The sequence below is a fragment of the Pteropus medius genome, unplaced genomic scaffold, assembly GCF_902729225.1.
Source record: "Pteropus medius unplaced genomic scaffold, Ma_sr-lr_union100, whole genome shotgun sequence".
NCBI lineage: Eukaryota > Metazoa > Chordata > Mammalia > Chiroptera > Pteropodidae > Pteropus > Pteropus medius.
Genome location: NW_024351073.1, coordinates 3,560,346 through 3,583,672, shown reverse-complemented (window position 1 = coordinate 3,583,672; position 23,327 = coordinate 3,560,346). Strand labels below are relative to the sequence as shown.

Below are 23,327 nucleotides of genomic sequence, written 5' to 3'. Positions count from 1 at the left end.
TGTTCTGTATAGTAGCGTAAACTGTTTTAAATGTCAGCTATTTTAGAAAGGCCTATTCTGTGGCCAGAGAAGATTGGTGGGGATGGAGGTATAATTAAAGGTTACTTTAAGTATTCTAGATCTAGTAACTTTCAATATAATATTTGATTTAAATATATCTGTATGAGTTTTGAAAGCATGATTGCTAAAAGTGTGGTACCTGTTTATTTAGAGTAGGTATCTCTTTATTAGTGTAAACTCCCTGTAGTTATGTAAAGTTAACACATATTTATTTCTACATCAGCTAACGGGTGGTTTATTTCACTTTCTAGTTCTCTTAGCCCTCTGCTACCACCTCCCCCACAGTATTACCTGGTCTACTCTTCGGTTCTTCTGTACATCAACTCTAGTTTTTCCTCCCAAATGCTTAGTAGAGTCTTTTTTCCCCCTCTCCTTCCATCTCTTCATCATCTGATTAAGGAAAGTAATAGTTAACTTAATTCTTTAGTTTAGAAATGAGAATTATATTCTTTGTCTTATTGTTATTTATATTTGACATTTTGATCTTGATCTCTGTTGCCAAGATTTAAAATAGGAGTACTCAGATATTTGAAAATGAGCCATATAGATTATGATCCTATATTCAGATATTTTAGTCCCATTTAAGGTAATCTAAAAGAGAATATTTCCAGCATAAAACTGTCCAGATAAGACACATACCAGGTGCTCATGACAAACAGGAAATGGGGAAGTATAATTAGAAAAGGGAATCCTGTTGGAGGCACAATGCCTAGGAGTCCACAGTAAGCATGCATTTTATTAGGACTCACAAAGTACTGAAGGTGAAAAGGCTTTGTCCTTCTTATCGAAGGAATACAAAGGAAGTAAAAGGAAGAGTGGCATAAAAAAAGGAAGAACATAAAGAGAGAGGTCAATAAAAACTTATCTTGTAGACATTTTTATGTCTTCTGCCACTTCTAATTAATTCCATCAGATGTTCATAAATAGAGAAAATAACCCAGCATCCTCAGTTCACTAGTATTTATTGCACAAATACTACTAGGTGAATTGTTTCATAAGATTATGATCCAAATCAAAGTATGAAGACAGCCCAAACATGACCAGAATTATACATATGCATTTTTTTTGTTTTTATTTTTTGGTGAGCAATATGTAAGTGATGTGTTTTCTTAAAGAGAAAGAAATCTCTTTTGCTAATTAATTAGCAAACCCAGAAGTATTTGAACTTCTAATGACAGTTCTTACTTCTGCCAAACATAGGAGTAGATGAGAGGCAAAATATTCTTCATGAAATGAACATTATACTTTCAAAAACATTGTCAAGTGTCCATATTTTATGACTTCCTTGGGCCTTTGGGAAATAATTTTTAAATTTCCTAAAATATTTTAACCTTTACTTAAATGAAAAGACAAAGTAATTTCCTTTCCAACTTTTCTTAAAGAAAAACTAGAACTTTGTTTCTGTGGCCATCGCTACTAAACAGTTTTAGGAAAGGTAATGAAATAGGTGGGTCTTTTACAGCGGCATTTTATATTGTGTGACTGTCGTGGTACCATATAGGTTGTAACCAGATACCTCCAGCAAGGACTGCCTGAACCTTATGAAATTTCTCATGAGATCTGAAACCAGAGTTGGTGCTTGTTCTTCTAAGTGGCTCATAATTTATAAAAGAAAAACAACAGCTCTGCTTTTTGATAACCTGTGATATTTCCAATCTTACTAAACTGTCCCCTATGTTAAAATGAATTGAGGAACAACTGTTTTCATTTTAAAAACTTTCAGTCAGTAGAATAAATTTAATGTCTTTTATTCTGTGTTGTGTCTGTGACACTCTCGAACTCATTGGCCATTTTTCCTAGTTCACACTGTCATACATTAACTGTATATAAATGTCTATATATTAAATGCTAAATGTGTGACATAAAATGCTAAATGTCAATTCTTTCCTCGTGAAAAGAAGTTATATTTTAGCTTTGAGTGCCTCAGACGGCACCCAATAAATATTATTGACGGACTGAAATGTGTGTAAAAGAGAAGTTTCAAAAATATAAAATAGTTGTTTTATGGGAACAAATTCGTTTTCCAATTTTCTTCCCACAGAGAACGTCCCTCCATACTAAACAAAGGTTCAGCAGTAAGTACATAGAAAGATCAAATGAAGAATGTTTATTTTGAGAGGATGTACCTAATAAATACTATTTTTCAGTATCTTTTCTTCCTTTACTTGCTTGACTAAGGTGCTGATAATATCTGCAATGTATGATGAGCCCTTGGATTCTGTTCCTAAAAGACCATGTCTTTCAGGCGTGTTGAATTTCCTTCTGTTTTCATCTAAATTTATGAAGCCACTCCACTGTAATGTGCGAAGCTATAATTTAGAAATTAATCCCAATATTGAACTTGTTAATTTTTTTTTAAATAATAAAATTTTCCAGAGAAAGAGAGCTATTCTCTTGGTGATAATCTGTTGGTAGCTAAATTGTCTGAAAATACGAAAATAAAACATCAACAAACATGCTTAGTACTCTTCACCAGTTTTTTGTTGTCTGGAGTTTATGGGCAAAAGTAGTGGTTTGAGATATTTCTTTGGCTTTAACAAAACAGCCCCGTGAAGCTGAGCACTTCCTACTTCTTTGTAGTCTGTTATTCACAAGAAATGGATTATAGCTAAAATAAGTGTGTCTTCTCTATGAAAAGAAAAGTAACTGGATATTTTAAATGTGAAATTTTATTTATATATTTTATTTTTTGATAAATTGTGGTGTATATGTCCAAGGGAATATTATTTAGACATAAAAACAATGAAATCTTGCCATTTGCAATAATACAGTTGAAACTTGAGGGCATTATGCTAAATGAAATAGTCAGGCAGAGAAAGACAAATTCCATATGGTCTCTTTTTTGTGCAGGTTGTGCCTGTCATTGAAAATCTGACCCGAGTAGGTCTTCTCTGCCTTATTCTACATGTTTGTATTCTAACCAAACAAACTTATAATATTTCTAAAACATGCCATGGACTTTCCCACCCTCACACCTTTGGCTAGGCAGTTTCCTCAGCCTTACTGTCTCCTCCCCCATCTTCTCTGGCCATGGAAAACCACTCTCCTTTCGAGGCCCAGCTCAAATGGTATTGTCTGTGAAACCTTAACTGGTCTGCCAGGAGAGAAATAATTGTCCCCTCCTTTGCTTTCCCAAAACATTTTTTTTTCAAGTATACGTAAGAGATCAAGTTCCAGAGTCAGACTTTGTAGATTTAAATCCCAGCTCTAATTAAATATATAACCTATTTTTTCATTTGTAAACTGGGGGTTTTATGAAGATAAAATCAAACAATGTAAATAAAGTGCTTACCCTGAGCATGGCACATAGTAAGTGTTTAATAAATGCTATCTTGTGGTGATAAAAAATTTTATCTTATACCTGTAACAGTGATTTCATTATTTGTTATTCATAGAAATAGAAATTGTATAGTTATATACATTTTTGTTTCCTTTGCAAGATTAGGAAATTTGGGAAGTCAGGGACCCTGTCATAGTTATCTTATTCCCCAAGGGTTCCAGTGTAGTACCTCATTTACAGCAGAAACTCAGTAACTGATGAAATGAATTGAAGAGTTAATATGAGTGTTAGTATGGACCAACAGCAGCTTTCTGGTCTGTCTGTCTTCCACTGAAACCAGTATCTTCAAATCCAAATTTAAAAGGATAGCACTTTTATTTCCTTTATAAATTACTGTCCATTTTCACTCTGACAGCCCCTCTCTTAGAAATATCATATCGCAAACTGACTGCTCACTATTATGTAATAATAATGTTAATACTATATTATTAAGTATATTTAATAATAAAGATATTAAAATGTCTTTATACCCGTGATAACTTTTCAAAAAGAAATTAGGACTAAAGTCATGTAGAGCAATGACAGGAAGCCAAAACTTTTTGTTGTTTAGGTGACTCATTGTTCTTAATTAAACATAGATAAGCCTTTAAAATTATGAAAATTGATTCATGTGATTATGGATTAATGCTCCCACGCTATCTCTACTTTACAATGAAAAGGGAAAATACTTAAGTACATATGTTCTTATTTTCCCATAAAATATTTTATTTGCTAGTTAAATAAGATTTATATATCCACAGAAGATACCTTTTCAGTGGAAATTCAAATAGAATCAACTCTCTAATCCTAGATAGTAGTGAGAAGAGTCAGCATGAATATTCATCTACCTTGTCATCTCCAAACAAGCTATGCATTTTCCTACTCTTTGCCTTAGAAAATAATGTTCCTTCTTCCGAGAATATATTTTGTCCCCTTTTCTGCCTGATGACCTCCCAGTTATCCTTCAAAAGTTTCCTTAAATGCCATTCCCCCTGTAAAAACATTCCTGCCCACTAGGCAGAATTAGTCACTCCTCTCTCTCTGCCTGTGTGTGAGCCCTTAGAGCTCTCCTCCCACATTCCGCTGCTCTAAGTTCCCCTAAACAGTTGCCGTCTCTCCAGCCATAGCTTCACGGTCAGGGGCTTCATAAGTGCTTAGAGTGGATGAATTAATGAGTAATATAGAAATCCACAAATAGCCAAAATTCAGGGTTTTGACAGAAGCAATCAGCTAGCAACTTGCCCTCTCCCAACCATTTGCCAGCCATGGCTTTTGTTTTAAGACAGAAGAACTGAGAAAATGAGTTAAATTGTGGGATACCGAGCTGTTGTAGAGAATTGCTTGGTGTGCGGAAAACCCCACACACATTTGGTGACCAGAAGTGTTGGAAGTGAAATGTTATGTGTGAGTGGTAAAGGAAAAACAGGTGAAAACTAGGCGGTTTTTCCAAATACATTCTTCATCAGCCTATTGTTGCAATGTGTTAGATCTTTTCGTTTATTAAAGGAAGGTAAAATCTGTAATTTTTTGAATGCCTGTAGGGTGTTGTAAATTTTTATTTGTTTCTTCCATCTTCTCTCTTTTTCAAATTAAAAAAGAAATGAAATTACCTTTATTTAAAGAAAGTGTTCCTCTGACAGTTACCTGCTTGGTCAATGTTCATTTTTGTGGTTTTAGTTGAAAGAGTCACATCATCAGGATCATTAATAATGTAATGAACAAAGAAATGTAAGAAGTTTTTAAACAAGGAAATGTAAGTTTTTTTAACAAGTAAAAAGAGTTATTAAAGCTCTTAAAATATGGATTATCGTACAATCATCTTGAAGGCAGGGATTATGTTTTTGTGTTGGTTCCTACAAGTGTGACATAATGCCACGGACCTAGAAATCAACCAATACACGTTTGCCTCAAGTTGATTTCTTATGAGTGAAATTGGAATGCCTGATTTTTGGAAATAAGTTAATGCTATGCTCAGAATAAGCAAAATATTGATACTATCAGCTTTGATTGTGAAGCCATTTTCTCTAATAAGCTGTAGATTTAAAAAAAAGTTTTATTTTGTAATAGAACTGCCAAGTTAAAGTTGCATTATACTGACCTCATCTTCGACTTTTGGGGCAAAAACACAAATTGAAACCAGTTAACTCTAGGGTATAGTCCTTGGAGAAAAGCCAAAAAGTCATTTGACTTTTGCAGTATACATTTTACCAAGATTTTAAACCGTGCTTTATTTTTTGTTTTCTGCTCTGCAATCCCAGTAGCATGACTCTTTGCTTCCTTCCTCTAGGTCTAAGTCCAACTTGATAAAACCCACAAATATTTTTGTTTGTTTGTTTTGTTTTGTTTTATTTATTTATGTATTTATTTATTTAAAATTAAATTTTTGTTTTTGTTTTTGTGGTACCATAAGACCCACAATTTTACAGATTGGTACCATTCCAGAGTTATGATACACATTTTCTTCTTGGGCTTCTTGCCTTTGGTGATTGCTTCCTCTTTCCTGCCCAGTATTCTCTGTCATTTCATCTCATCGAGTATTTTCAGATTTACCTAGCTCTTCTCTCGTTCATCTTACAACCTTCCACTTCCTACTCAGTTATGTCCCCTCCTTCCCATGGAAAAATAAGGGCAATAGACTGGACTTCTGTCAGACTCTTCACCCTCCTTTATATAAATGTGTCTCTGTTCATACCTCCTTGGTCTCTCAGCCTCCTTTTTTGCAGTGTCCAAGGAAGAGGTCTTTCTCTTCTAGTTCCTCACTAATCCTTCCACCCGTGCGCTTCATCGTGTCCTTCCTGTTTCCTCTGAGACCTAATTCTATCAGTTGCTCCCTTTCCTGTATTTTTATCCTTTTCATCTCTGTTGGCTCCTAGAAAATATGCTCAAGTTTCTGCTTTTTATTTATTCGATTTAACAAAAGCCTTCTCCAACTCTTCCTTCTTTCATTTTTAGGTTTCTACCCAGAATATTTACTGTGTCCACTTCACAGGTTCACTGAAACTGCCTATACCAAAGTCACTGGCATCAACCGAAATTATTCTCAGACTTACTCCACTATTACTCAGCTTCAGGCTCTCATCGGCTCTCACCTGGATCACTGCAGGTGTTTCTTAACTCATCTCCCTATCCTCAGTCTTCCCTTTTCCAGGTTGTCTTTTTCCACTGCTGCAGGGTGATCTTTTAAAATACAGATGTGATCATAGTACTCCTCTCTTCTTAAAACCCTTCAGAGGCTCAACATTGCCCATAGGGTGCAAACACAAACTCCATAGAAGAACACCTGAGGCTATTGATTTGACTTCCAGTTCTTCAGTCTTCTGTGCTACTGGTCTGTTCTTAGTACCACCTGTAGTTCCAAAAGCAATGTGCGATGTCCCACTTCTGAGTCTTTTATATCCTGAGATTCTATTGTAGTAACTTTTCTTTGTATTCCTCCTACTTAACCTTCAAAGACTATGGTCAAGAATCCTCACCAACCAAGCCTTACCTGATTTTCTCCATTCCCAACATGTCACCATTATTTTACCATGGTAGAGTTGACCATTATTTTGTGAGTTTACTATACAGTTTGTGGATATTGCCATTACTTATCAGACAATGCATTGCAAAGACTCGTTTTAATGTTTTCTTTTCTTTCTAGACCGATCTTGAGAGTAAAGAGCCATTTTACTAACCTGTTACTTATTTGCAACACTTAGCATAGTGCCTTGCACGTAGCAAGGACTCCATAAATATTTGTAGAATGAGTGAATAAACAGTTGGACTAATTTCTGCAAATATTAATTGGTGCTTCTTCTCTAGGCTTAGTATTATACTTTTAAAGTTAGATAATAGGTTTCAGATGTTTTATAGGTCTTTGATATCACTGTATTTAATGTTGGCTGCTGTGTCACATAGTTTTAAAGAGATCTAAAGAGCAGGGAGGAGACATGTTTGTAACTAGTGACAATATATAGTCTATCTGAATATTTAGGTCTTTTCCTCATATTGTCAGGGTGCACATACAAGCTCATTCATACATTCCTTTTCTAAACAAATTGTACAAAACTATGGAAAAGAGTTCATGAAATTGACGGTCATTCCCACCCCCTGGCTTCCAGTGTCCCTCTCCTCCATCTCCATGTAGCTACCACAGAACTCCATCTGAAACGCATAGCTGATGATCTGCTGTTCTGTTCAACTCTTTGTCTCCATTTCCTCATATTTTAGTAGCTTTCATTGTCTTCCACTTTGCCAAAGTTAAGATCTTGTTTTTAGACTTTTTTCGAAAGTTTGTTATCACTACCAGAACTGTTCTGCATCCCTTTTGCTCCTGCAGCTGATAACACTCAGTCTTTTCTCCTGAAGCATGTGGCTCCAGAGGGAAAACATAACAACACATTGGTAATGTTTATGTTAAATGGACCAGTCTTCTCCAAGCATCTGCTGCACAGGCGCAGAAACAAATAAGTGGTCTCAGCTATTGGCTGCCAGGGGAACAGAAGGGTTGCCACAACAAACCTGGCACACAACCCCAAAAGTCCCCAAGAAGCATAAACACACATGCTAGAAAATCAAAATTGGTTAAGGACTGCGTATTTTTTATTTTTGACCTTGGCTTTGTCTCCTACATCCCTATGCAGAGATTGGACTGTTTTCTGCAGCAACTGGGCCTTCTTTAGATGAGTACATTTGAGATTCACTCAGCTTTTGAAGGAAAGTGTATTTGAAATCTCTTGGTCACTCAGAAGTTGCTTTGTAGTGGAGTTGGATTATGCCTCCCTTGGAAGCTTGGTCTTTTGAGTGACATTGATAAGGTTGGCTCCAAGGAAATGTAGCATCCTCTTTGCCCTGGCGCCACTGTGCTCGCCACCCTCCTCCCCCTACCACTCTCTCTTCCTCCCCCTCCCTTCTCCACCACCTCTCTATCCCTCACTTGAACTGGCTGCCAGAGTTCACAGACAGCTGGGCAGAGAGTGGCTAAATCTGCCCAGCTGCCCGGGAAGCTTGGCGGCCAGGCTGAGGGAAGGAAGCATCGGCTCGCTTTGAAGGTCGGCTGCCAGTGAATCTCAGGCAGCTGGACTTCAAAGGGGGAACCGCCGGGCTTTCCCTCCTGTCTAGGCAGGTCATTCCGCGGCACTGTGCTTCCGGTGTTGGCATCGTGTCTTTCAAGTTCCCCTTCAGTTAAAGAGCTGAATTGAAAGCTGCACTTGTGTTCACATTTGTGTTTCTTATGTGACATAGACAATCTTAAGATCCCCTAACCCCTGTTACCGCAAACTTTAAAGATGGAGGAGAAAAGGTGCCATCATACAAGGAGCAGCCAAGGAGATCCACAGCAGTTAGTGGGATTTCCTCATTGCCAGCTGCAACTTGTGTTATTTTCCAAGGTTTAAATTACTTCAGAGACTGTTGGTGTGATCTTGAGTAAAGGCTAGTCAAGCTATGCTTGTGGACTGAATTTAGCTAGTGACCTAGAATAAGGTTTGGTCACTGATGATGGTTTTATCTGTTTCCAGAAACTAGTGTAGTGCATGTCCACTATTCCGCCTTTCACCTTCAAATTCCACTGGTGGTTGGGAAGAAGACTGGCCTAGAAAGGAAAGAGAAAGGGTGCCACTCAGAGTCCAGGCCCACCCTCGTTGCCCCGGGATGGGGATGGGCAGAGCAGAGGGAGACCGAGGTCAGAAGGTCTGTGAGTATGCGTGTATAGAGAGGTGGTTAAGAGTGCAGGCCCTGGAGCCAGGTTGCCTGGGCTCGGTCCTGGCGCTGCCACTTACTGGCCACATGACTTTGGGCTATTAATTTTACCTTTCTGTATATTATCTTTCATGCCCTCCCTGGAAAATGAGGATAATAACAGTACTCACCTCATAAGGCCATTGGAAGATTCAAGGGTTAATACATACCTTGTACTTATGACAGTGCCTATCCCATTGTAAACGCCCAATAAATGTTAGCTATTATGTTCATATACCAGATTCCATTGAATGGGATTAGAGGGAGGTGAAAAATGACTGGTTTGTGATTTTTACTGCACGTTAATGGATAAAGACTGTTATTTTCTGCCTTAGGTGGAATTTGTAGTAGAATTTGTTTCAGAACTCCCTAAAAGTGTAAAAATGTGTTACGTAGTTTGAAGAAGAAAAAAAGTTGTTTCATGTTATCCATCTCTCTCTTTGTACTGCCCTTCCTGGCAATATAAGGAAATGCACTTCATTTAGGGCCATCACTATAATAATCTATCCAAATCTAAAAGAGGCCTGGTAAAACATGGCAGCAGATTCCCTTCATGCAAGCACAGATGCGCTTCAGCCTTCATCATCTCCTCCTCTCTCTCTCTCCTGCTATACACACCTACTCCTCTCCCTCTCCCTCTCCCCCCTCTCTCTCTCTCTCACACACACACACACACACACACACACACACATTTTCACACATACACAATACCTAGAAATAAATAAGATTAGTTTAGATTAGTTTCTGGAGTTAGAATCAGAGTTTAAATTTTTGACAATTTACTATTCATATGTCTTTGGGTAAATTACCTCGCTGAACCTTAGTTTTTTATTTGTAAAATGACATAATAATCACGTACCTCAGGAGGCATGTTTTAAGAATGAAATTAGAAGGTGTATGTTTTACTGCACAAAGTAGCAGTATGTTCAATAAATATACCTGTTGTCATTATTATTGCTACTACCATTACTGTTAAAAGTTAAAATCATTATTGCATCACAAGGATGGCTTTAGTTTATGTTACAATGATTTTACAGATAAAGCACCTTTTCCTAAAATTTTTGTTCTCTCTAGATCAGATGTCAGCAAACGGTGGGCCAAATCCAGCCTGCCTTCTCTTTTTGTTAATAAAGTTTTATGGGAACACAGCCTTATCCATTTGTTTATATATTGCCTGTGACTGCTTTCATGCTGTAGAAGCAGAATTGAACAGTTGCAACACAGACTGTATAGTCCTCAAAGCCTAAAATATTTACTGTCTGGCCCTTTCCAGAAAAAGTTTACTCACCCTTGCCCTAGATACATATTTCCTTAACTGAGGTCCAGAGAAAGTTCTATCTGTGTTAGAATATACTATCTGAAAAGAAAAAAGTTCCATAGTCAAATAAGTTTTGGAAATGTTAAAGAGGTTGATTTATTCTAGGACTCTTTAAAAGACTCTGGCTTTTAATATACTAATGTGCATTGTGAATCTTCAAGACAAGGCCATGGTATGCAAATAAACTCCAGTTTCCCAGACTTTCTTGGCTAGAGAGAGACCCCCACCCACCACCTCACCCCTGGATATAATGATGTTACTCAAAACATCCTCTGGGAAACCCTGCTTTTGGACTCTCTCTCTCTGGAAGGACTTTCTTCTTAAATCATTCCTCTTGGTGATTTAGGTGATATCCTCGTTTGGAAATCTACAGACTATCATATGAAATTCTATGTTTCCTCACTTTTCCCCATTAAAAATTATACTTTGTTTAAAATCAGAACAATAAAATATACCAGGTATTTAAATGGTCAAATCAGACAATATCCCCATCTTTAAATGCTTCTGTATGATGTCTCAAGATTATAAAGGAGTGTCAAATTCCAAAGTTTCATTTCATGTCTCTCAAAATTCCAAAAGCATGGGTCTTCTGTAGGACTTTAACATTTTTTACATCTAAGTTTCTGAAGCATAATGCTGCGGTGCCTAATTGGCATACCAACTGATCTCAGCTCGGGTTTATAAGAAGAAAGATTAATGTGAAGGTAACTTGTGTCTTAGCCATAAGGGGTTTGTTTTATAGACTAAAGTAAACACCTTGAATTTCAGTTTGCAAGCACATGGGGAGCCAGCAGATTCCAGAGCAGTGGCGTCATATTCTCTGCCTGTGACTCATGTCTCAGGGGCTGAGCTTTCTCCTGCAGCTGCAGCTTCCAGTGGGTCATCAGATAGAGCCCTAGGTAGTCACACACTGTGGTCACCTGATTTGAGATGACCAAACAGGCATGTAATTGCAACACTGTCTAGTTATAAATGAAGGGTGGGCTATCTCTTTGCCAAACACAGTTGAAAAAATAAATGCTAAGTCATAGCTATTTTCTGAAATCCTAGTGTTTACAAAGTGAACCTGGACTAAGAGTGGAGAGCTCTGCTGCAGAGTTCAGCTGCGGTCATACACGCTCACTCTCGCAGGTTCTCTGTGTCTCTCTGTCTGTCTCTGTGTCTGTCTCTCTCAGTCTCTGTCTTTTCCTTACCTGTGAGTTTCTCCATCATGGCAGAGGCCAATTTTTAGTCATTGTCATGCTCTCTGAACCTGGCTTAAGTTGATGCAGTAAGTGTTTTATGACAGAATAAGGGGTTTTTACATGTTTCTTTCCCTTTCCCAACTTGCACATCATTTGAAGAAAATTCCATGTTGTCTCTCCACTTGTTTTCTCATCGTGTGTATAATGGGTCTTCAGTAAATGTGACTGACATTGTAAATGTGAATTTTAAAAATTTTATTATCACATTTTTGTGGGGAATGATGAATGTACTTCATCAGATATTATTTCTTTGGTCTTTAAATTATTTCTTTTAAAAAAAGGGAGGAAGGAATGAGGGAAGGGAAAAACATCTTGGCTAGAACAATAATTATCTTTTTAAAAAAAGTTAGACACTTGGAAAACTGTCAACTTAGTATGAAATATATTGTTTCTTTGAAACATGCTCAAAAGTTCAGTTTCATTTGCTGTATTTATTAAGTATGTTTCTCTTGTAAGCGCTATGATATGTGATGTATAACATATTATACTCTATTCTTGAGCTCATTGGGGTTCTTGGAGTTCAGATGACGTGCCTGGGAAAGAAAGAATCTGAGGCTGACCCACTTGAAAGAATCAGAAATGTGGGGAAAGAGCATGATAAAGAAAAGGAACTTAAACACAATTTTCATCTTAGTATCATAAAGAAAAGCAACTTAAACACAATTTTCCCTTCCACGTCCTCTAAGAATGGGCTGTTTCCAAGCATTTTCTTCTCTTGTTTCAATATTGTCTGTTGGAATCATTGTCTTAGTCGGTGTTAAAGAATATACAGAAGAATATTCTTTATCGAGCTGCAACTGGTTGTAAACACACTACAACTACTTAGAAACAGTGGGTATGCCAAGCACCGTAGCAAGGCTTAAGAAACATTGCTAAAGAGAATGTTTGCTCTCACAGGCAGATGCAAAAAGGCAAGAGAGAAACGTAGTGACTATGTGAAGAACAAGACATGATAAAGTTGAATAAATTTTAATTCTAGAGTTGCAGGACTAGTTTATGTTAGATATTATTCAGTAGGATGCTAAGGTAGGGGAGAGAGAACCAAGCTTCTTTAAAAGTTATTAATGTTCCTATAATATCATCTAACTTAAAATAAGGGCAAACACTTACATGTTTACTATCTGTCAGGCACTATTCACATCCTTTATATGTTGCATTAGCTAACTTCTGCTGCATTAAAAACAACCTCAAAACTTAGTAACTTAAAACAACAACCATTTATTATTTTTCATGATTCTGTGGGTCAGTTGGACAGTGCTTCTGGTCTGAACTAGCTTGGCTGATTTCTCCTGGGTTCTCTATTACCTCTGCAGTTAACAACTCAGTAAGGGCTGGATGGTCTAGGATGGCCTCACCCACGTGTCTGGCTGTTGGCTAAATGTTAGCTGGTGCTACAGGGATGACTGGGCACGTGTCTCTGGTTATCTAGGAAGCTAGCTAATGCTCTTCCACAAGATGGCTGTGTTCCAAAAGCAGCAAGAGAGCAAATCCCAATGTATATGCCTCTGTGATTCTCTGCTCGTGTTTTGTTTGTCAATGTCTTCTGTTGTTAGGGATGCTAAGAAACAGACGCTAAGGCAGCATTATAGATATTTATTGCCAAAACTCCTGTAAGGGAAAGGTAGGTGGGGAGCCGGAGGAGGCTAGAGAGTATTAGATGGCAATACAGGTCTGACCCCTATGAAGGAAAGAGAGAAAGGAGGGGGATTGGCTAGGAAGAATCTAAGACTGCCACACAGTTCTAAGAAAGCTTTGGCCAGGCCAATGGGAAGTCCTTGAGCCAAAGTCACCCCAAGGCTTTATTAATCTGCTTTAGCTTTGCTATCTCATTCAGCTCAGCAGCTACAATTGGAACTACTACTTAAGTCTGTAGCAATAATCCCTTTGTGGAAGGACTAAAATTATTGCTCCTCTGAGTAGCATAGTGTTTCCTCTTAGGAATCTGGCTACCTCTACAGTCAGTAGGCTCCTTAGCTGAAAATAGGTTCTGATATGGAAATAGAGCAGGGGATCATGACTTTTTATTGGGGTGATTACCTTTAGTCTCCTGCTCCTCCATTTGTTTCTCTTTTTGATTGTAGATATTACACAGTACCTTTCTTGTCTGCCCATCTCTTGTGCTTTTAGAATGCCATGTTCTGTCAACCATCTCTACAGCTCCCTGCACATCAAGCCCCACTTGGTCGCCTCTCTGACCTTGTCAGTCATTATCAATTGCACCTTTTTAGTTTCTAGCAATTAACCACTCACTGAAACCTGGATTTTATTACTCAGGGCCTCATCATCCCCATGCATATTTATGGCCCAGCTCTGTGGCATTGGCCGTGGGCTGAAGAGGTGAGCTGCCACTGAACTTGGTAATGCTGGCTCCCTCTTATTGATGCATTCCTGATGGCCTTGGCGAATGATATTTCCTTTGGGCCATCCCATGAAAAAAATATTCTGCATTTCCTGGTTTAACACAATATATCTATTCCAGCACCCCTACATCCCCTGGCCTTCTTATTCTTTTCTCAGTCCCTGCCAGGGCTTTTATTTTAGTTGGAGTACTTTTATTTTACTCAACATTGACTATCACTTTTTCAGGCCTCTAATAGTATCCTAGCAGCAAGTTTGCCCCCATCCTCTGCTGTCCTTGTCCAAAAATGTGCCCCCAAATCAATGAATCCTGCTTATGTAGTCTTATATCAAAGCCCTCTTGATTATGCATTCTTAGAATCCAAACTCAAGTTACTTTATGGCTCCTGCTAGTAGTTCCTGCTAGCTAATTGTTACATCTTTTGATGTGTAATCTCTTTCCACCTTTATCAGGCCCAACCACTTCCACAGCTGTGTAATGCTGGGTTTCAGCTCCAGTAATTGACATAGCATCCAGGAGAGAAAGTAGAAGCAGGTCCGAAGAGAAGGTACCTGCTGCCTCGTGGGGGTGGGAATAGTAGCCTCATCCAGCACAAAGGAAGTTGTAGCTCTTACTAGGCAAGAGTTGGACACTTCTGTAAGCTGTGAGGACTCAGGGGTCGGGGAGAGGTCTGCAAACCTAGCATCTTATGGGCATTCATGCAAATATCCTATCCTTATGTATCATGATCTCAGATTTTCCCGACTAGAGCTCTGACCTTAGTATAACAGACCTGCCTTGGCCGAGCATTTAAAAGTCTCTGGAGCTCTGTAAATCTAACTACCAGATCACCTTTGTTGCTCAGCAGTGTCTGCTCCTCCACCACAGGAGATGAGGGCCTCTTTGAAAGCTACTAAAGTGGCCCTCTGGTTCTCCTACTTAGTCTTTAACTGTTAATGGCCCTCAGTTTCTCATTGTCCCTCTATAGGGCATCCATATGGTTTAGCAGTAATCATGCAACAATCTTGTCTTTGTAGGCATTGTTCCTCCCATGTCTTTTAAATGCCTAAAACATTTTCCCCCAAAGACATTACTCTGCACCAGGAAGTTTTCCGAGGTCACCTCCTGTAGCAGTTGAAGCACTACGAAGTGCTACGGTGTGTCTGTGCTCCATATTCCACTTAGGACAATATCCTCTTTACCTCCCAGGCAAAGCATGAGGCACTCCTAGATTCTTATTTTACCACCTGTGTTGTCAAATCACTCCTGGCACCACTTGTGTTAGTCTGGGTCTTCTGAGAAACAGACACCAGGGCAAGATTAAAGATGTGAGAGATTTATTGGGGAAAGGCCTGTAAGGGGAAGTGGAGAGGGAGCCTTAGAAGGCTGGAGAGTCAGAGCATGATGCAGGTCATACCCCTGTGAAAGAGAGAGGAAAGAAGGGGTGTTAAGCACATGTCCACACCCAGACTCAAGATGTAGAGAAATAGATGCCACATCTTGATGAAAAGAACAGCCAAGTTATATTGCAAAGGAGTCTCACACTTGCATTAAGTCATCAAATTCTCCCAACTGCTTATGAAGTGGGTACTGTTATTATTCTTATTTAATAAATGGCATAGGGTGGTATAGGGAGGTTAACTAGCTCAAGATTATGAATGAATAAATAAAATGTGGTACATCTAGACAATCTAGTATTATTTGGAAATAAAAAGCAATGAAGTGCTGATACATACTACAGCATGGATGAACCTCAAAATCATGCTAAGTGAAAGAAACCAGTCACAAAAGATAGCATATTGTATGATTTTATAAGTTCAGATAGGCAAATATACAGAGACAGAGACTCAATTAGTGGTCGCTTAGGGTTGAGGAGTCCGGGGAAAATGGGGAGCGATGGCAGTGTTCTAAAATTGATTATAATGATGTTTGCTCAGTTCTCTGAAAGTACCAGAAAACAATGAACTTCATACTTTAAGTGGGCAAATTCCATGGTATGTAAATTATATTTCAGTAAAACTGTTAAAAGAAAAGAAAAAAGGACGATTGTGTAGAAAAAGTCTTATTAGACTGTAGCACGATGCCAAGAAAGTTTCAGTTGTCAGGCTAATGAGGAATTCTTTATCTCCTGTGCTCAGCCACTGGCTGGGAGCAGCCCTTGGAAAGCCTGGCCGAGTCACAGAGGCAGTGAGTGTCAGTCAGTCATACTTTTCACAGTGGGAGATCTGAGAGGCACATTTTCATGGCTACGTGTCCAACATAAAGCGAAATGAGTCACATATTCATACCCAGACTCAAGGTGCAGTGAAATAGATACCACATCTCGCTGAAAAGAACAGCGGTTATATTGCAGAGGAGTGTGCCACACTTGCATTAACTCATTAAATTCTCCCAACACCTGGGTACTATTAATATTCTCATTTAATAGATGGTATAGAGAGGCATAGGGAGATTAACTAGCCCAAGATTATATAGACGGTAAGTGGTGGAGCCTACGTTTGGACTCATCAGTTTGGCTCCACAGTCTGTGCTCTTTGTCATTATACCATATTTTTATACAATGTATTCATTTGAATATTAATTTGAATAATTTGAGAGTCGATTGGAGGGGTTTTATTATCTATTTCCCTTCACTAAAATAAAGACTTCCTGGGAACAGGGAGTTGGAGTACCTTTATGTGACAGTTCCTATACTTTTGTATACATAATCTCATTATCCTTACTCTAGATCTCCAAAATCAGAGAACCGGGAGGAAATTATATTCAGTCTAGAATTATATTTATTCTGTTTTTTTAATGTTGGCATTTAAAAAAATCCTGGCATATTTTTAATCCTGGTATAGTAAGTAACACTAACGTGATTGAAAATAGAGAATTGATTGGATTGCTTGGTTATCACTAAGCTTGAAATGAGAATGAAAATTTATGAATGAGAAAGAAAATTTATATCAATTGAGGGAGAGTCCTAGGAATGGATTTGAGAGGATAATCAAACATTATTACATCTAGTTTGTTAGATAGCCTAGCATTTGCTTCATCTTGCTCTTAGAGTTTACATTTTGGTAGCATAGTTGCATTTTATCAACTTTCTGAGAGGAAGTACCCACTACAGACTTAATAAATTTGTGGTATTGACACAAGACAGGGATATAGTAGGTCAAATATAACTCAGCCCCTTTGAGGAGAAAGGTAGTGGTGGGACAGTATATAGGGCATATTATTTAAAGATTAATAAACAGAAAGATTAAGCAACTTGATGAGGGTCAAACTAAAATGTAGTAAGTTGAAATTTGAGGTCAAGTCAGCTAGCTCTAGGACCAGTATGCTTTCTATTAGATTTTTCTCTATTTTCAGCCTAGCAATTCATTTAAATTCTCTCATTTAAAACAGTTTATTCCACTGTTTCTATTAATTACAAAACATGTTTTGCTCATTTTGTGGGCTCTTCTTCCTCTGGCATTGGTAAACACACTATAGCATTAGAAAGGAATTGGAATCTAGGCAGCTGCTAGATGTCAACTCATTAACGTTGGTGCCACCATACAATGTTTGGATTGTTTAGGATTTCAGGAAGCGAAAGACTTTGAATTTCAGGAAGTGACAGACTTTGTGGACTATTTTAAATAATATATATTTAAGACTTTGTGGAAGACATCATATTTTCTTTGAGAATATGGCAGACTGTATTAGAGAAGAAAAACTTGAATTAGTCGGCATAGCCACAGAAAGCAGGACCAGGACTTATAAGTAGATGTTAGGTGGTGGGAGTCTTGGGCCCAGTTTAAGAAAGATGTTGCCAATTAGATCCACCCAGAAATGGACTGATATTGCTTGTTATGGAGTGAGTTTGGTACTGTAAGAGGCTCCATAACCTTCTGCTAAGAAGTGACATAGGGACAGTGTTGCGAGCAAGAAAAGCGGCTACCGAAGTAACACTCTTGAATGCATTTATGTCTTTCCACAATGCTAGGTTTATTGAGTGGAACCCTCTCAGATAAACCGATCAGGCACCCACGCAGGTTAACACACAACACACAGAGAGGGCAAGTACAGTCTCACATGGCAGAGGGAGGATGAAAGTCCTTAGCGTCTCCAAAGCAAGCTCTGTTGACTGGCAGCGCAGACTGCTGTGCGTGGGTCCTAAGCCAGTGGCTATGAGGGTCAGAAGGTCAGTCTTCAGTTGTAGCACACTGTCTGTGATGCTGCCGCATTAGGCCTGAGCATAGTCTAAGGTATTCAGCTTATATGGACCTTACAAGGTGGCATCCTCATGCTTATGGCTCCTGCAGATAGGGGCTGTAGTTTTGGGCTGTTGGGTTACACCCTTAGGGCGTTCCCATTATGTGCAAGTTGACATTAGTGTTATGGTTCCCATGGATTCATTTTGTAAACTCCAAAAAGTCTTCATTTCTTTATGCTCTATACAGACAGTTTTACTAGCTGGGAATTTGTACTGTATGATCTCAGGCCCTTTAAAACTAGGTTTTTGTGCTTGCGTTTTCCATCACTATGAACATCTGAGACTTGATATTCTCCAAATCATAACACAAGGCATTCCTAAAAATAGGAAACCTATATAAAGGAGTTAATAACTCAACTTCCCTGAAGAACGATTCTCTTTGCTTAAGATGATTATAAAAACAGTTCAAGAGAAGTTGCAGTTTTAGATTTCCCACATTATGTCAGAAGTGTTTTTCAGTCAGGATGACTTTGTTTTCAAAGTGTACGGTATTTGTCATCATGGACTGTCTAAGTGTTGATGTTTTATGCAAGTTTAAGATCCTCTCTGGCTGCCTATTTTATTTCATTGGAATAATATTTCGTTACTGGTTAAAGTAGAGTTAGTAATAGAAGAGTACTTCTGACACAAAATCTGTGAACTGTTCATCTCATGCAAAGACATTTTGCCTCTTTATTTTATTAGGTCCTTTAAAAGAGAGAGTAGGTTAAATTATTTTGAGTGCAATCTCACTCTCTCCCATGAACTCTTAATTATTAACACACAGCCATTTGTTACTTTAAAGGGTGTTGCACTAAGATGTAAATCTATCAATAGAAAATATCATGGGAAGTCAGAAAGACAGGATGGGGCTTGTTTTGTGACACGTATTCACTCTTTCTGCATTATAAATAATGAATTATAAAAGTTTCAAAACACCCAACCTCCAATATAATGACCCTTTAAAGTAGTACCTACATGAGGAGACAGAAAAGCATAGCAGGTAAAGTCCTTTCTAATTAGATTAAGGCAAAATCACCTGTATCAAAATCCATTCTTCCCATTCAATTCGTTGTATGGCATTTATACTATCACCTGTGAGATCCAACAAAATCTTGATCAGTTAGTCAAATTATAATATATTATGTATTTACCAGCTTTTGTCTTTTCCTTAAGAATCATATTGCTATAAATGACCTTAGAAATCTAGTTCAATTATTTTGTTTACAGAAGAAAAAATTGTAATCTGGAGAGCTTAAGTAATTTATCCCTGGTTACACTACTAGTTTTTGACTGAATTAATGTATTATACCACATTGCCTTACCACTCATGTGTGGGTCTTCCTTCTGTTTAGATGTGTATTTGTTTTTATTAGCATTAAAAATAAACAAAACATTTAAAACAAATGAAAAAACTAAGTTAATTTCATTGACGCCAAATTTAAGTATAGGACATTTTAGTAAACTGTCACCACTACAGTATCTTTTAAAAGCTTTATTTAGAGTTTAGCAGTTGATGATTTAATGAAATACAATGAGGTGGCAAATTTTCCTTACCGAGGCTGGTAGAAGAGTTTTGTTTTTCTGAGGAACAAAATATTCCCAGTCTATTCTCCATACGTGTCCAGAATGATCTTTTAAAAGTAAGCAAACCTAGTCATGTTGCTCCACTGAGAAAACCCCCTCGGCAGCTCCCCTTTGCCTTCAAGGATAAAATCTAAGCTCTTAACACGACCTAGAAGAGGCACCTGGGGATCTGAGCCCCGTTCACATCATCTCCCCACCTCTTCTTTTCCTCTAGTATTTGTTACTTTGTTTTCGTTCATTGACTGCAACCAGCTCTTTTACCTTTGGGCCTTTCAATATGCGTGTGCTAGTTTTCTGTTGCTTCTTAATAAATCACCAGAAATTTAGTCACTTAAAAAATACCAGTTTATTATTTTACGGTTTCTGTCGATAAGAAATCTGTCATAGTATAATTGGATTATCTTCTTAGGGTGTGTCACCAGGCTAAAATCTAAGTTGGTCTGGGCTGCGGCTCTCATTTGGGGCTCAGGGTCCTCTTTCAGCCTTACTGGTTATTGGCAGAATTAAGATCCCTGTTTCCTTGACACGTCTTTAAGTCAACAGTGGCTTGTCAAACACTTCTCATTCTTTGAATCTCTCTGATTTACAATTCTCTATGGCTTCCTCTTCTATCTTCAGCCAGGAGGCTGTTCTTTTAAGGACTCATGTGACTACTTTAGTCACACTTGGGTAATCCAGGATAATCTGTCTATTTAAGGTCAACTAATTAGCAACCTTAATTATACCTGCAAAGTTCCCTTTGCCATGTAGAGTACCATATTCATCAGCATGACGCCAAGGGCCAGAGGGCTTGAGGGTAAAAAGTCTGCCTACCACAATGCAGGACCTTCTGACTGGAATACTCTTTCATGCCCCTGCATCCTGCCACTTCATCTGCTAACTCTTACTTTATCCACTGGGTCTCTGATTCCACCCCCGCTCCCCGACCCCGGCCACCTTTTCCCCCTACTATTCTCAAGTTTGGGTTAGTAACCTCTCTTCAGTGCTCAAGTATTACTTCCCCATTGTACCACTTGTCATTTTGTGTGCTCATCCATATCCTTTCAGGGGATCGTCTGCCAGTTCTTTGAGGAAAATCCATGTTTATCTTGGCACATTTGTGTTTCCCTGCTCAACCTGTGTCTGCCATACAGTTAATGCCTAATAAAAAAAAGGTTGAATCAATGAATTATTTGTATCAATAAAATGTAGAAGTATGATAAATTCCTTTAATATAAATTTCTAAGGTTGTCACCCGGAAAACAACACAGTACAAATTATTAAAAATGAACAAAACACACACACAGACACAAAATACCTGTTTTTGTGAGATAGTGTGCTATCCATTACTGGAAGCTTTTAGGTAGAAGTTCATGATGGAATATCAGCGATATTATTGGGAGGCCGATGTACATGAGCTGTTTTGTGACCCATTCTTTGTTAGGGTTTCTGTAAGACCATTGGAGAAGGGAGTCATTTGTACTCCTGTACCTGTGGCTCCCATGCTGTCATCACTAGCAATGTCTCTGTCAGTTCACTATGGAATTATCCAGGCTGATGGATCTGGGATAAGTGACTCTCTAGTATTTTGGCCTGTGCTGGTTACTGAATCATAACTGAGTGGCAAGATTAGTGTAGTAATTACTTTTATAAGTCATTAACTGTGCAGAAGTGATATTAGAAATAAAAAGACCATTAACATGCATCAATAGAGAAAGAGTATAGTATAGTGTTTAAGAGCAGGGTTTTGGTTCATACTCCCTACTCTGCCACTTACTATGTGTGTGACTTTGGACGAGGTATTCAAATCTCTGAGTTTCAGTTTTCTAATCTGTAAAATTAAGATGATAGTAGTAGAACCTAACTTATAAAGAGATTATGAGAATTAAATAGGCAAGATAGTAAAGGAAATAGTGCTTAAGATGTAATAAGCATTATATGAGGATTAGCTATCATCATCATCGTCAACATTATCCTACGGACACATTAAAGATAGTTCAAGACCTATAACCATGTGCTCAGTGTCTGGCATATGCTAGGAATACAGTGAAATTTTTGAGTTAATAATTGATATATTCATTAATGATTTTTATTTATACTTACTCTTTCAGATAACTATAGGAAATCATCTCAATAACTATATGATATACTTTATGTTAAGAAAAACTAAATGCTGTGGTGCTCTTGTGTTGCTTAGAGCTTCCTAAGGCAGTCTGAAAAATAACTTACCTTATTTCTTTTTATTCTCTTATTAAAGCAAATGGATATTTTAAAAAGCCTTTTGAATTTTTCCTTATAATCAGGTGAAGTTAATATTTTACATATAGATGTATATTATTTTCTAGATAATAAAGTGAAATATTCTTGCCACATCTGAATTGAGATGAGATAGTAACACTTTGTTTTCTCAAACAGGTTCATCCTAAATTCCACTATAAACAGGCCCATGACCCAGGCACAGACACTTCCTGCGTGACTTTTTCCTATGATGGTAATGTCCTTGCCTCTCGTGGAGGTAGGTTAATATTTTCCTTTTTGATATGTTGCTATATGTAAAATGATCATCTTTAACTCTAACAAATGTCACACTGATATTTTAGTGCTTAGTAAAGCTGGCTGTGCTTCTGTTAATGTACCTTTGCCAGTCTGACTTTTTTTCTTAAAATGCATTTTCACTTGACAATGTCGTTTTATTAAAAAGCATCAAGTAAAATTTAGAAATACGTACTTTTATGCCTAAGTTTTTAGTACAGCTTCGCATTCCATCAGAATTTGAAGTCTACAAGAATGACTTTGCTTGTATCTTATGGAATGTTGCAGATGATGTTCTGTATTGTTTTTATATCATGTTATAATTCTGGGTCTGGTATTTCAAAGTCTTTTATTTGTTGACCATTGATTTTTTTTTTCCCAGTTCAAACACTAACTCAATTCACTTAAACAAAGTTGTATACTCGGTTGTTATTTTTAATAGCTACACAGTTCTTTGTAGTCGTATTGTAAGTTTACTTATCCACACTCACATAGTTAATAAAGGTTGTTTCTAATTTTTTGCTAAATCTTTCTCACTTGGATAAGCTGTGTGTTGATAGAAGGAAATAAGCGAATAGTGGAGGCAGCTTATGAGCAAAGCATTATGGGGAAGAGTGGAACATGACTGAGGACCTTCCAGTAAGCCTATTTGTGGAGAGAGAAAAGAAACAGCAGTGCAACAGATGGCCTTAAATGTCACATAAAGGATCTCATCTTTACTCTGTAGACCAAATTAATTTAGCACCAGTACATTTAGTCATTCATTTACCCAACTACTGTTTGTTGAGCAACTACTCTGGGCTAGTGTTATGCTAGGTGATGAGTATAAACTGTGACCATCATTGACAGGGTCCTTTTCTGATAGAATTTACAACCTGGTGTACAGGGTAGTAGTGAAAATGAGGAGGAGATAAAGAGACTTAGCACATCTTTGCCCTCAGTTTAACCAGTCTGTATCCTTTTCATCCTTGAGAATTACATTCAGATTTTCTTTCCTCCAGACAAGCCTTATT

General features: G+C 37.8%; 1 protein-coding gene across 1 annotated transcript in view; it reads left to right on the top strand.

Annotated features, from left to right (window-relative positions):
• The window catches only part of WDR70 (WD repeat domain 70), a 225,016-nt gene that overhangs the window by 157,739 nt on the left and 43,950 nt on the right, over positions 1 to 23,327 (top strand). The window contains exon 11 of the mRNA XM_039842639.1: positions 22,198 to 22,297. Within this exon, the coding sequence (XP_039698573.1) occupies positions 22,198 to 22,297 (100 nt within the window). The remainder of the gene's footprint in view (positions 1 to 22,197; positions 22,298 to 23,327) is intronic.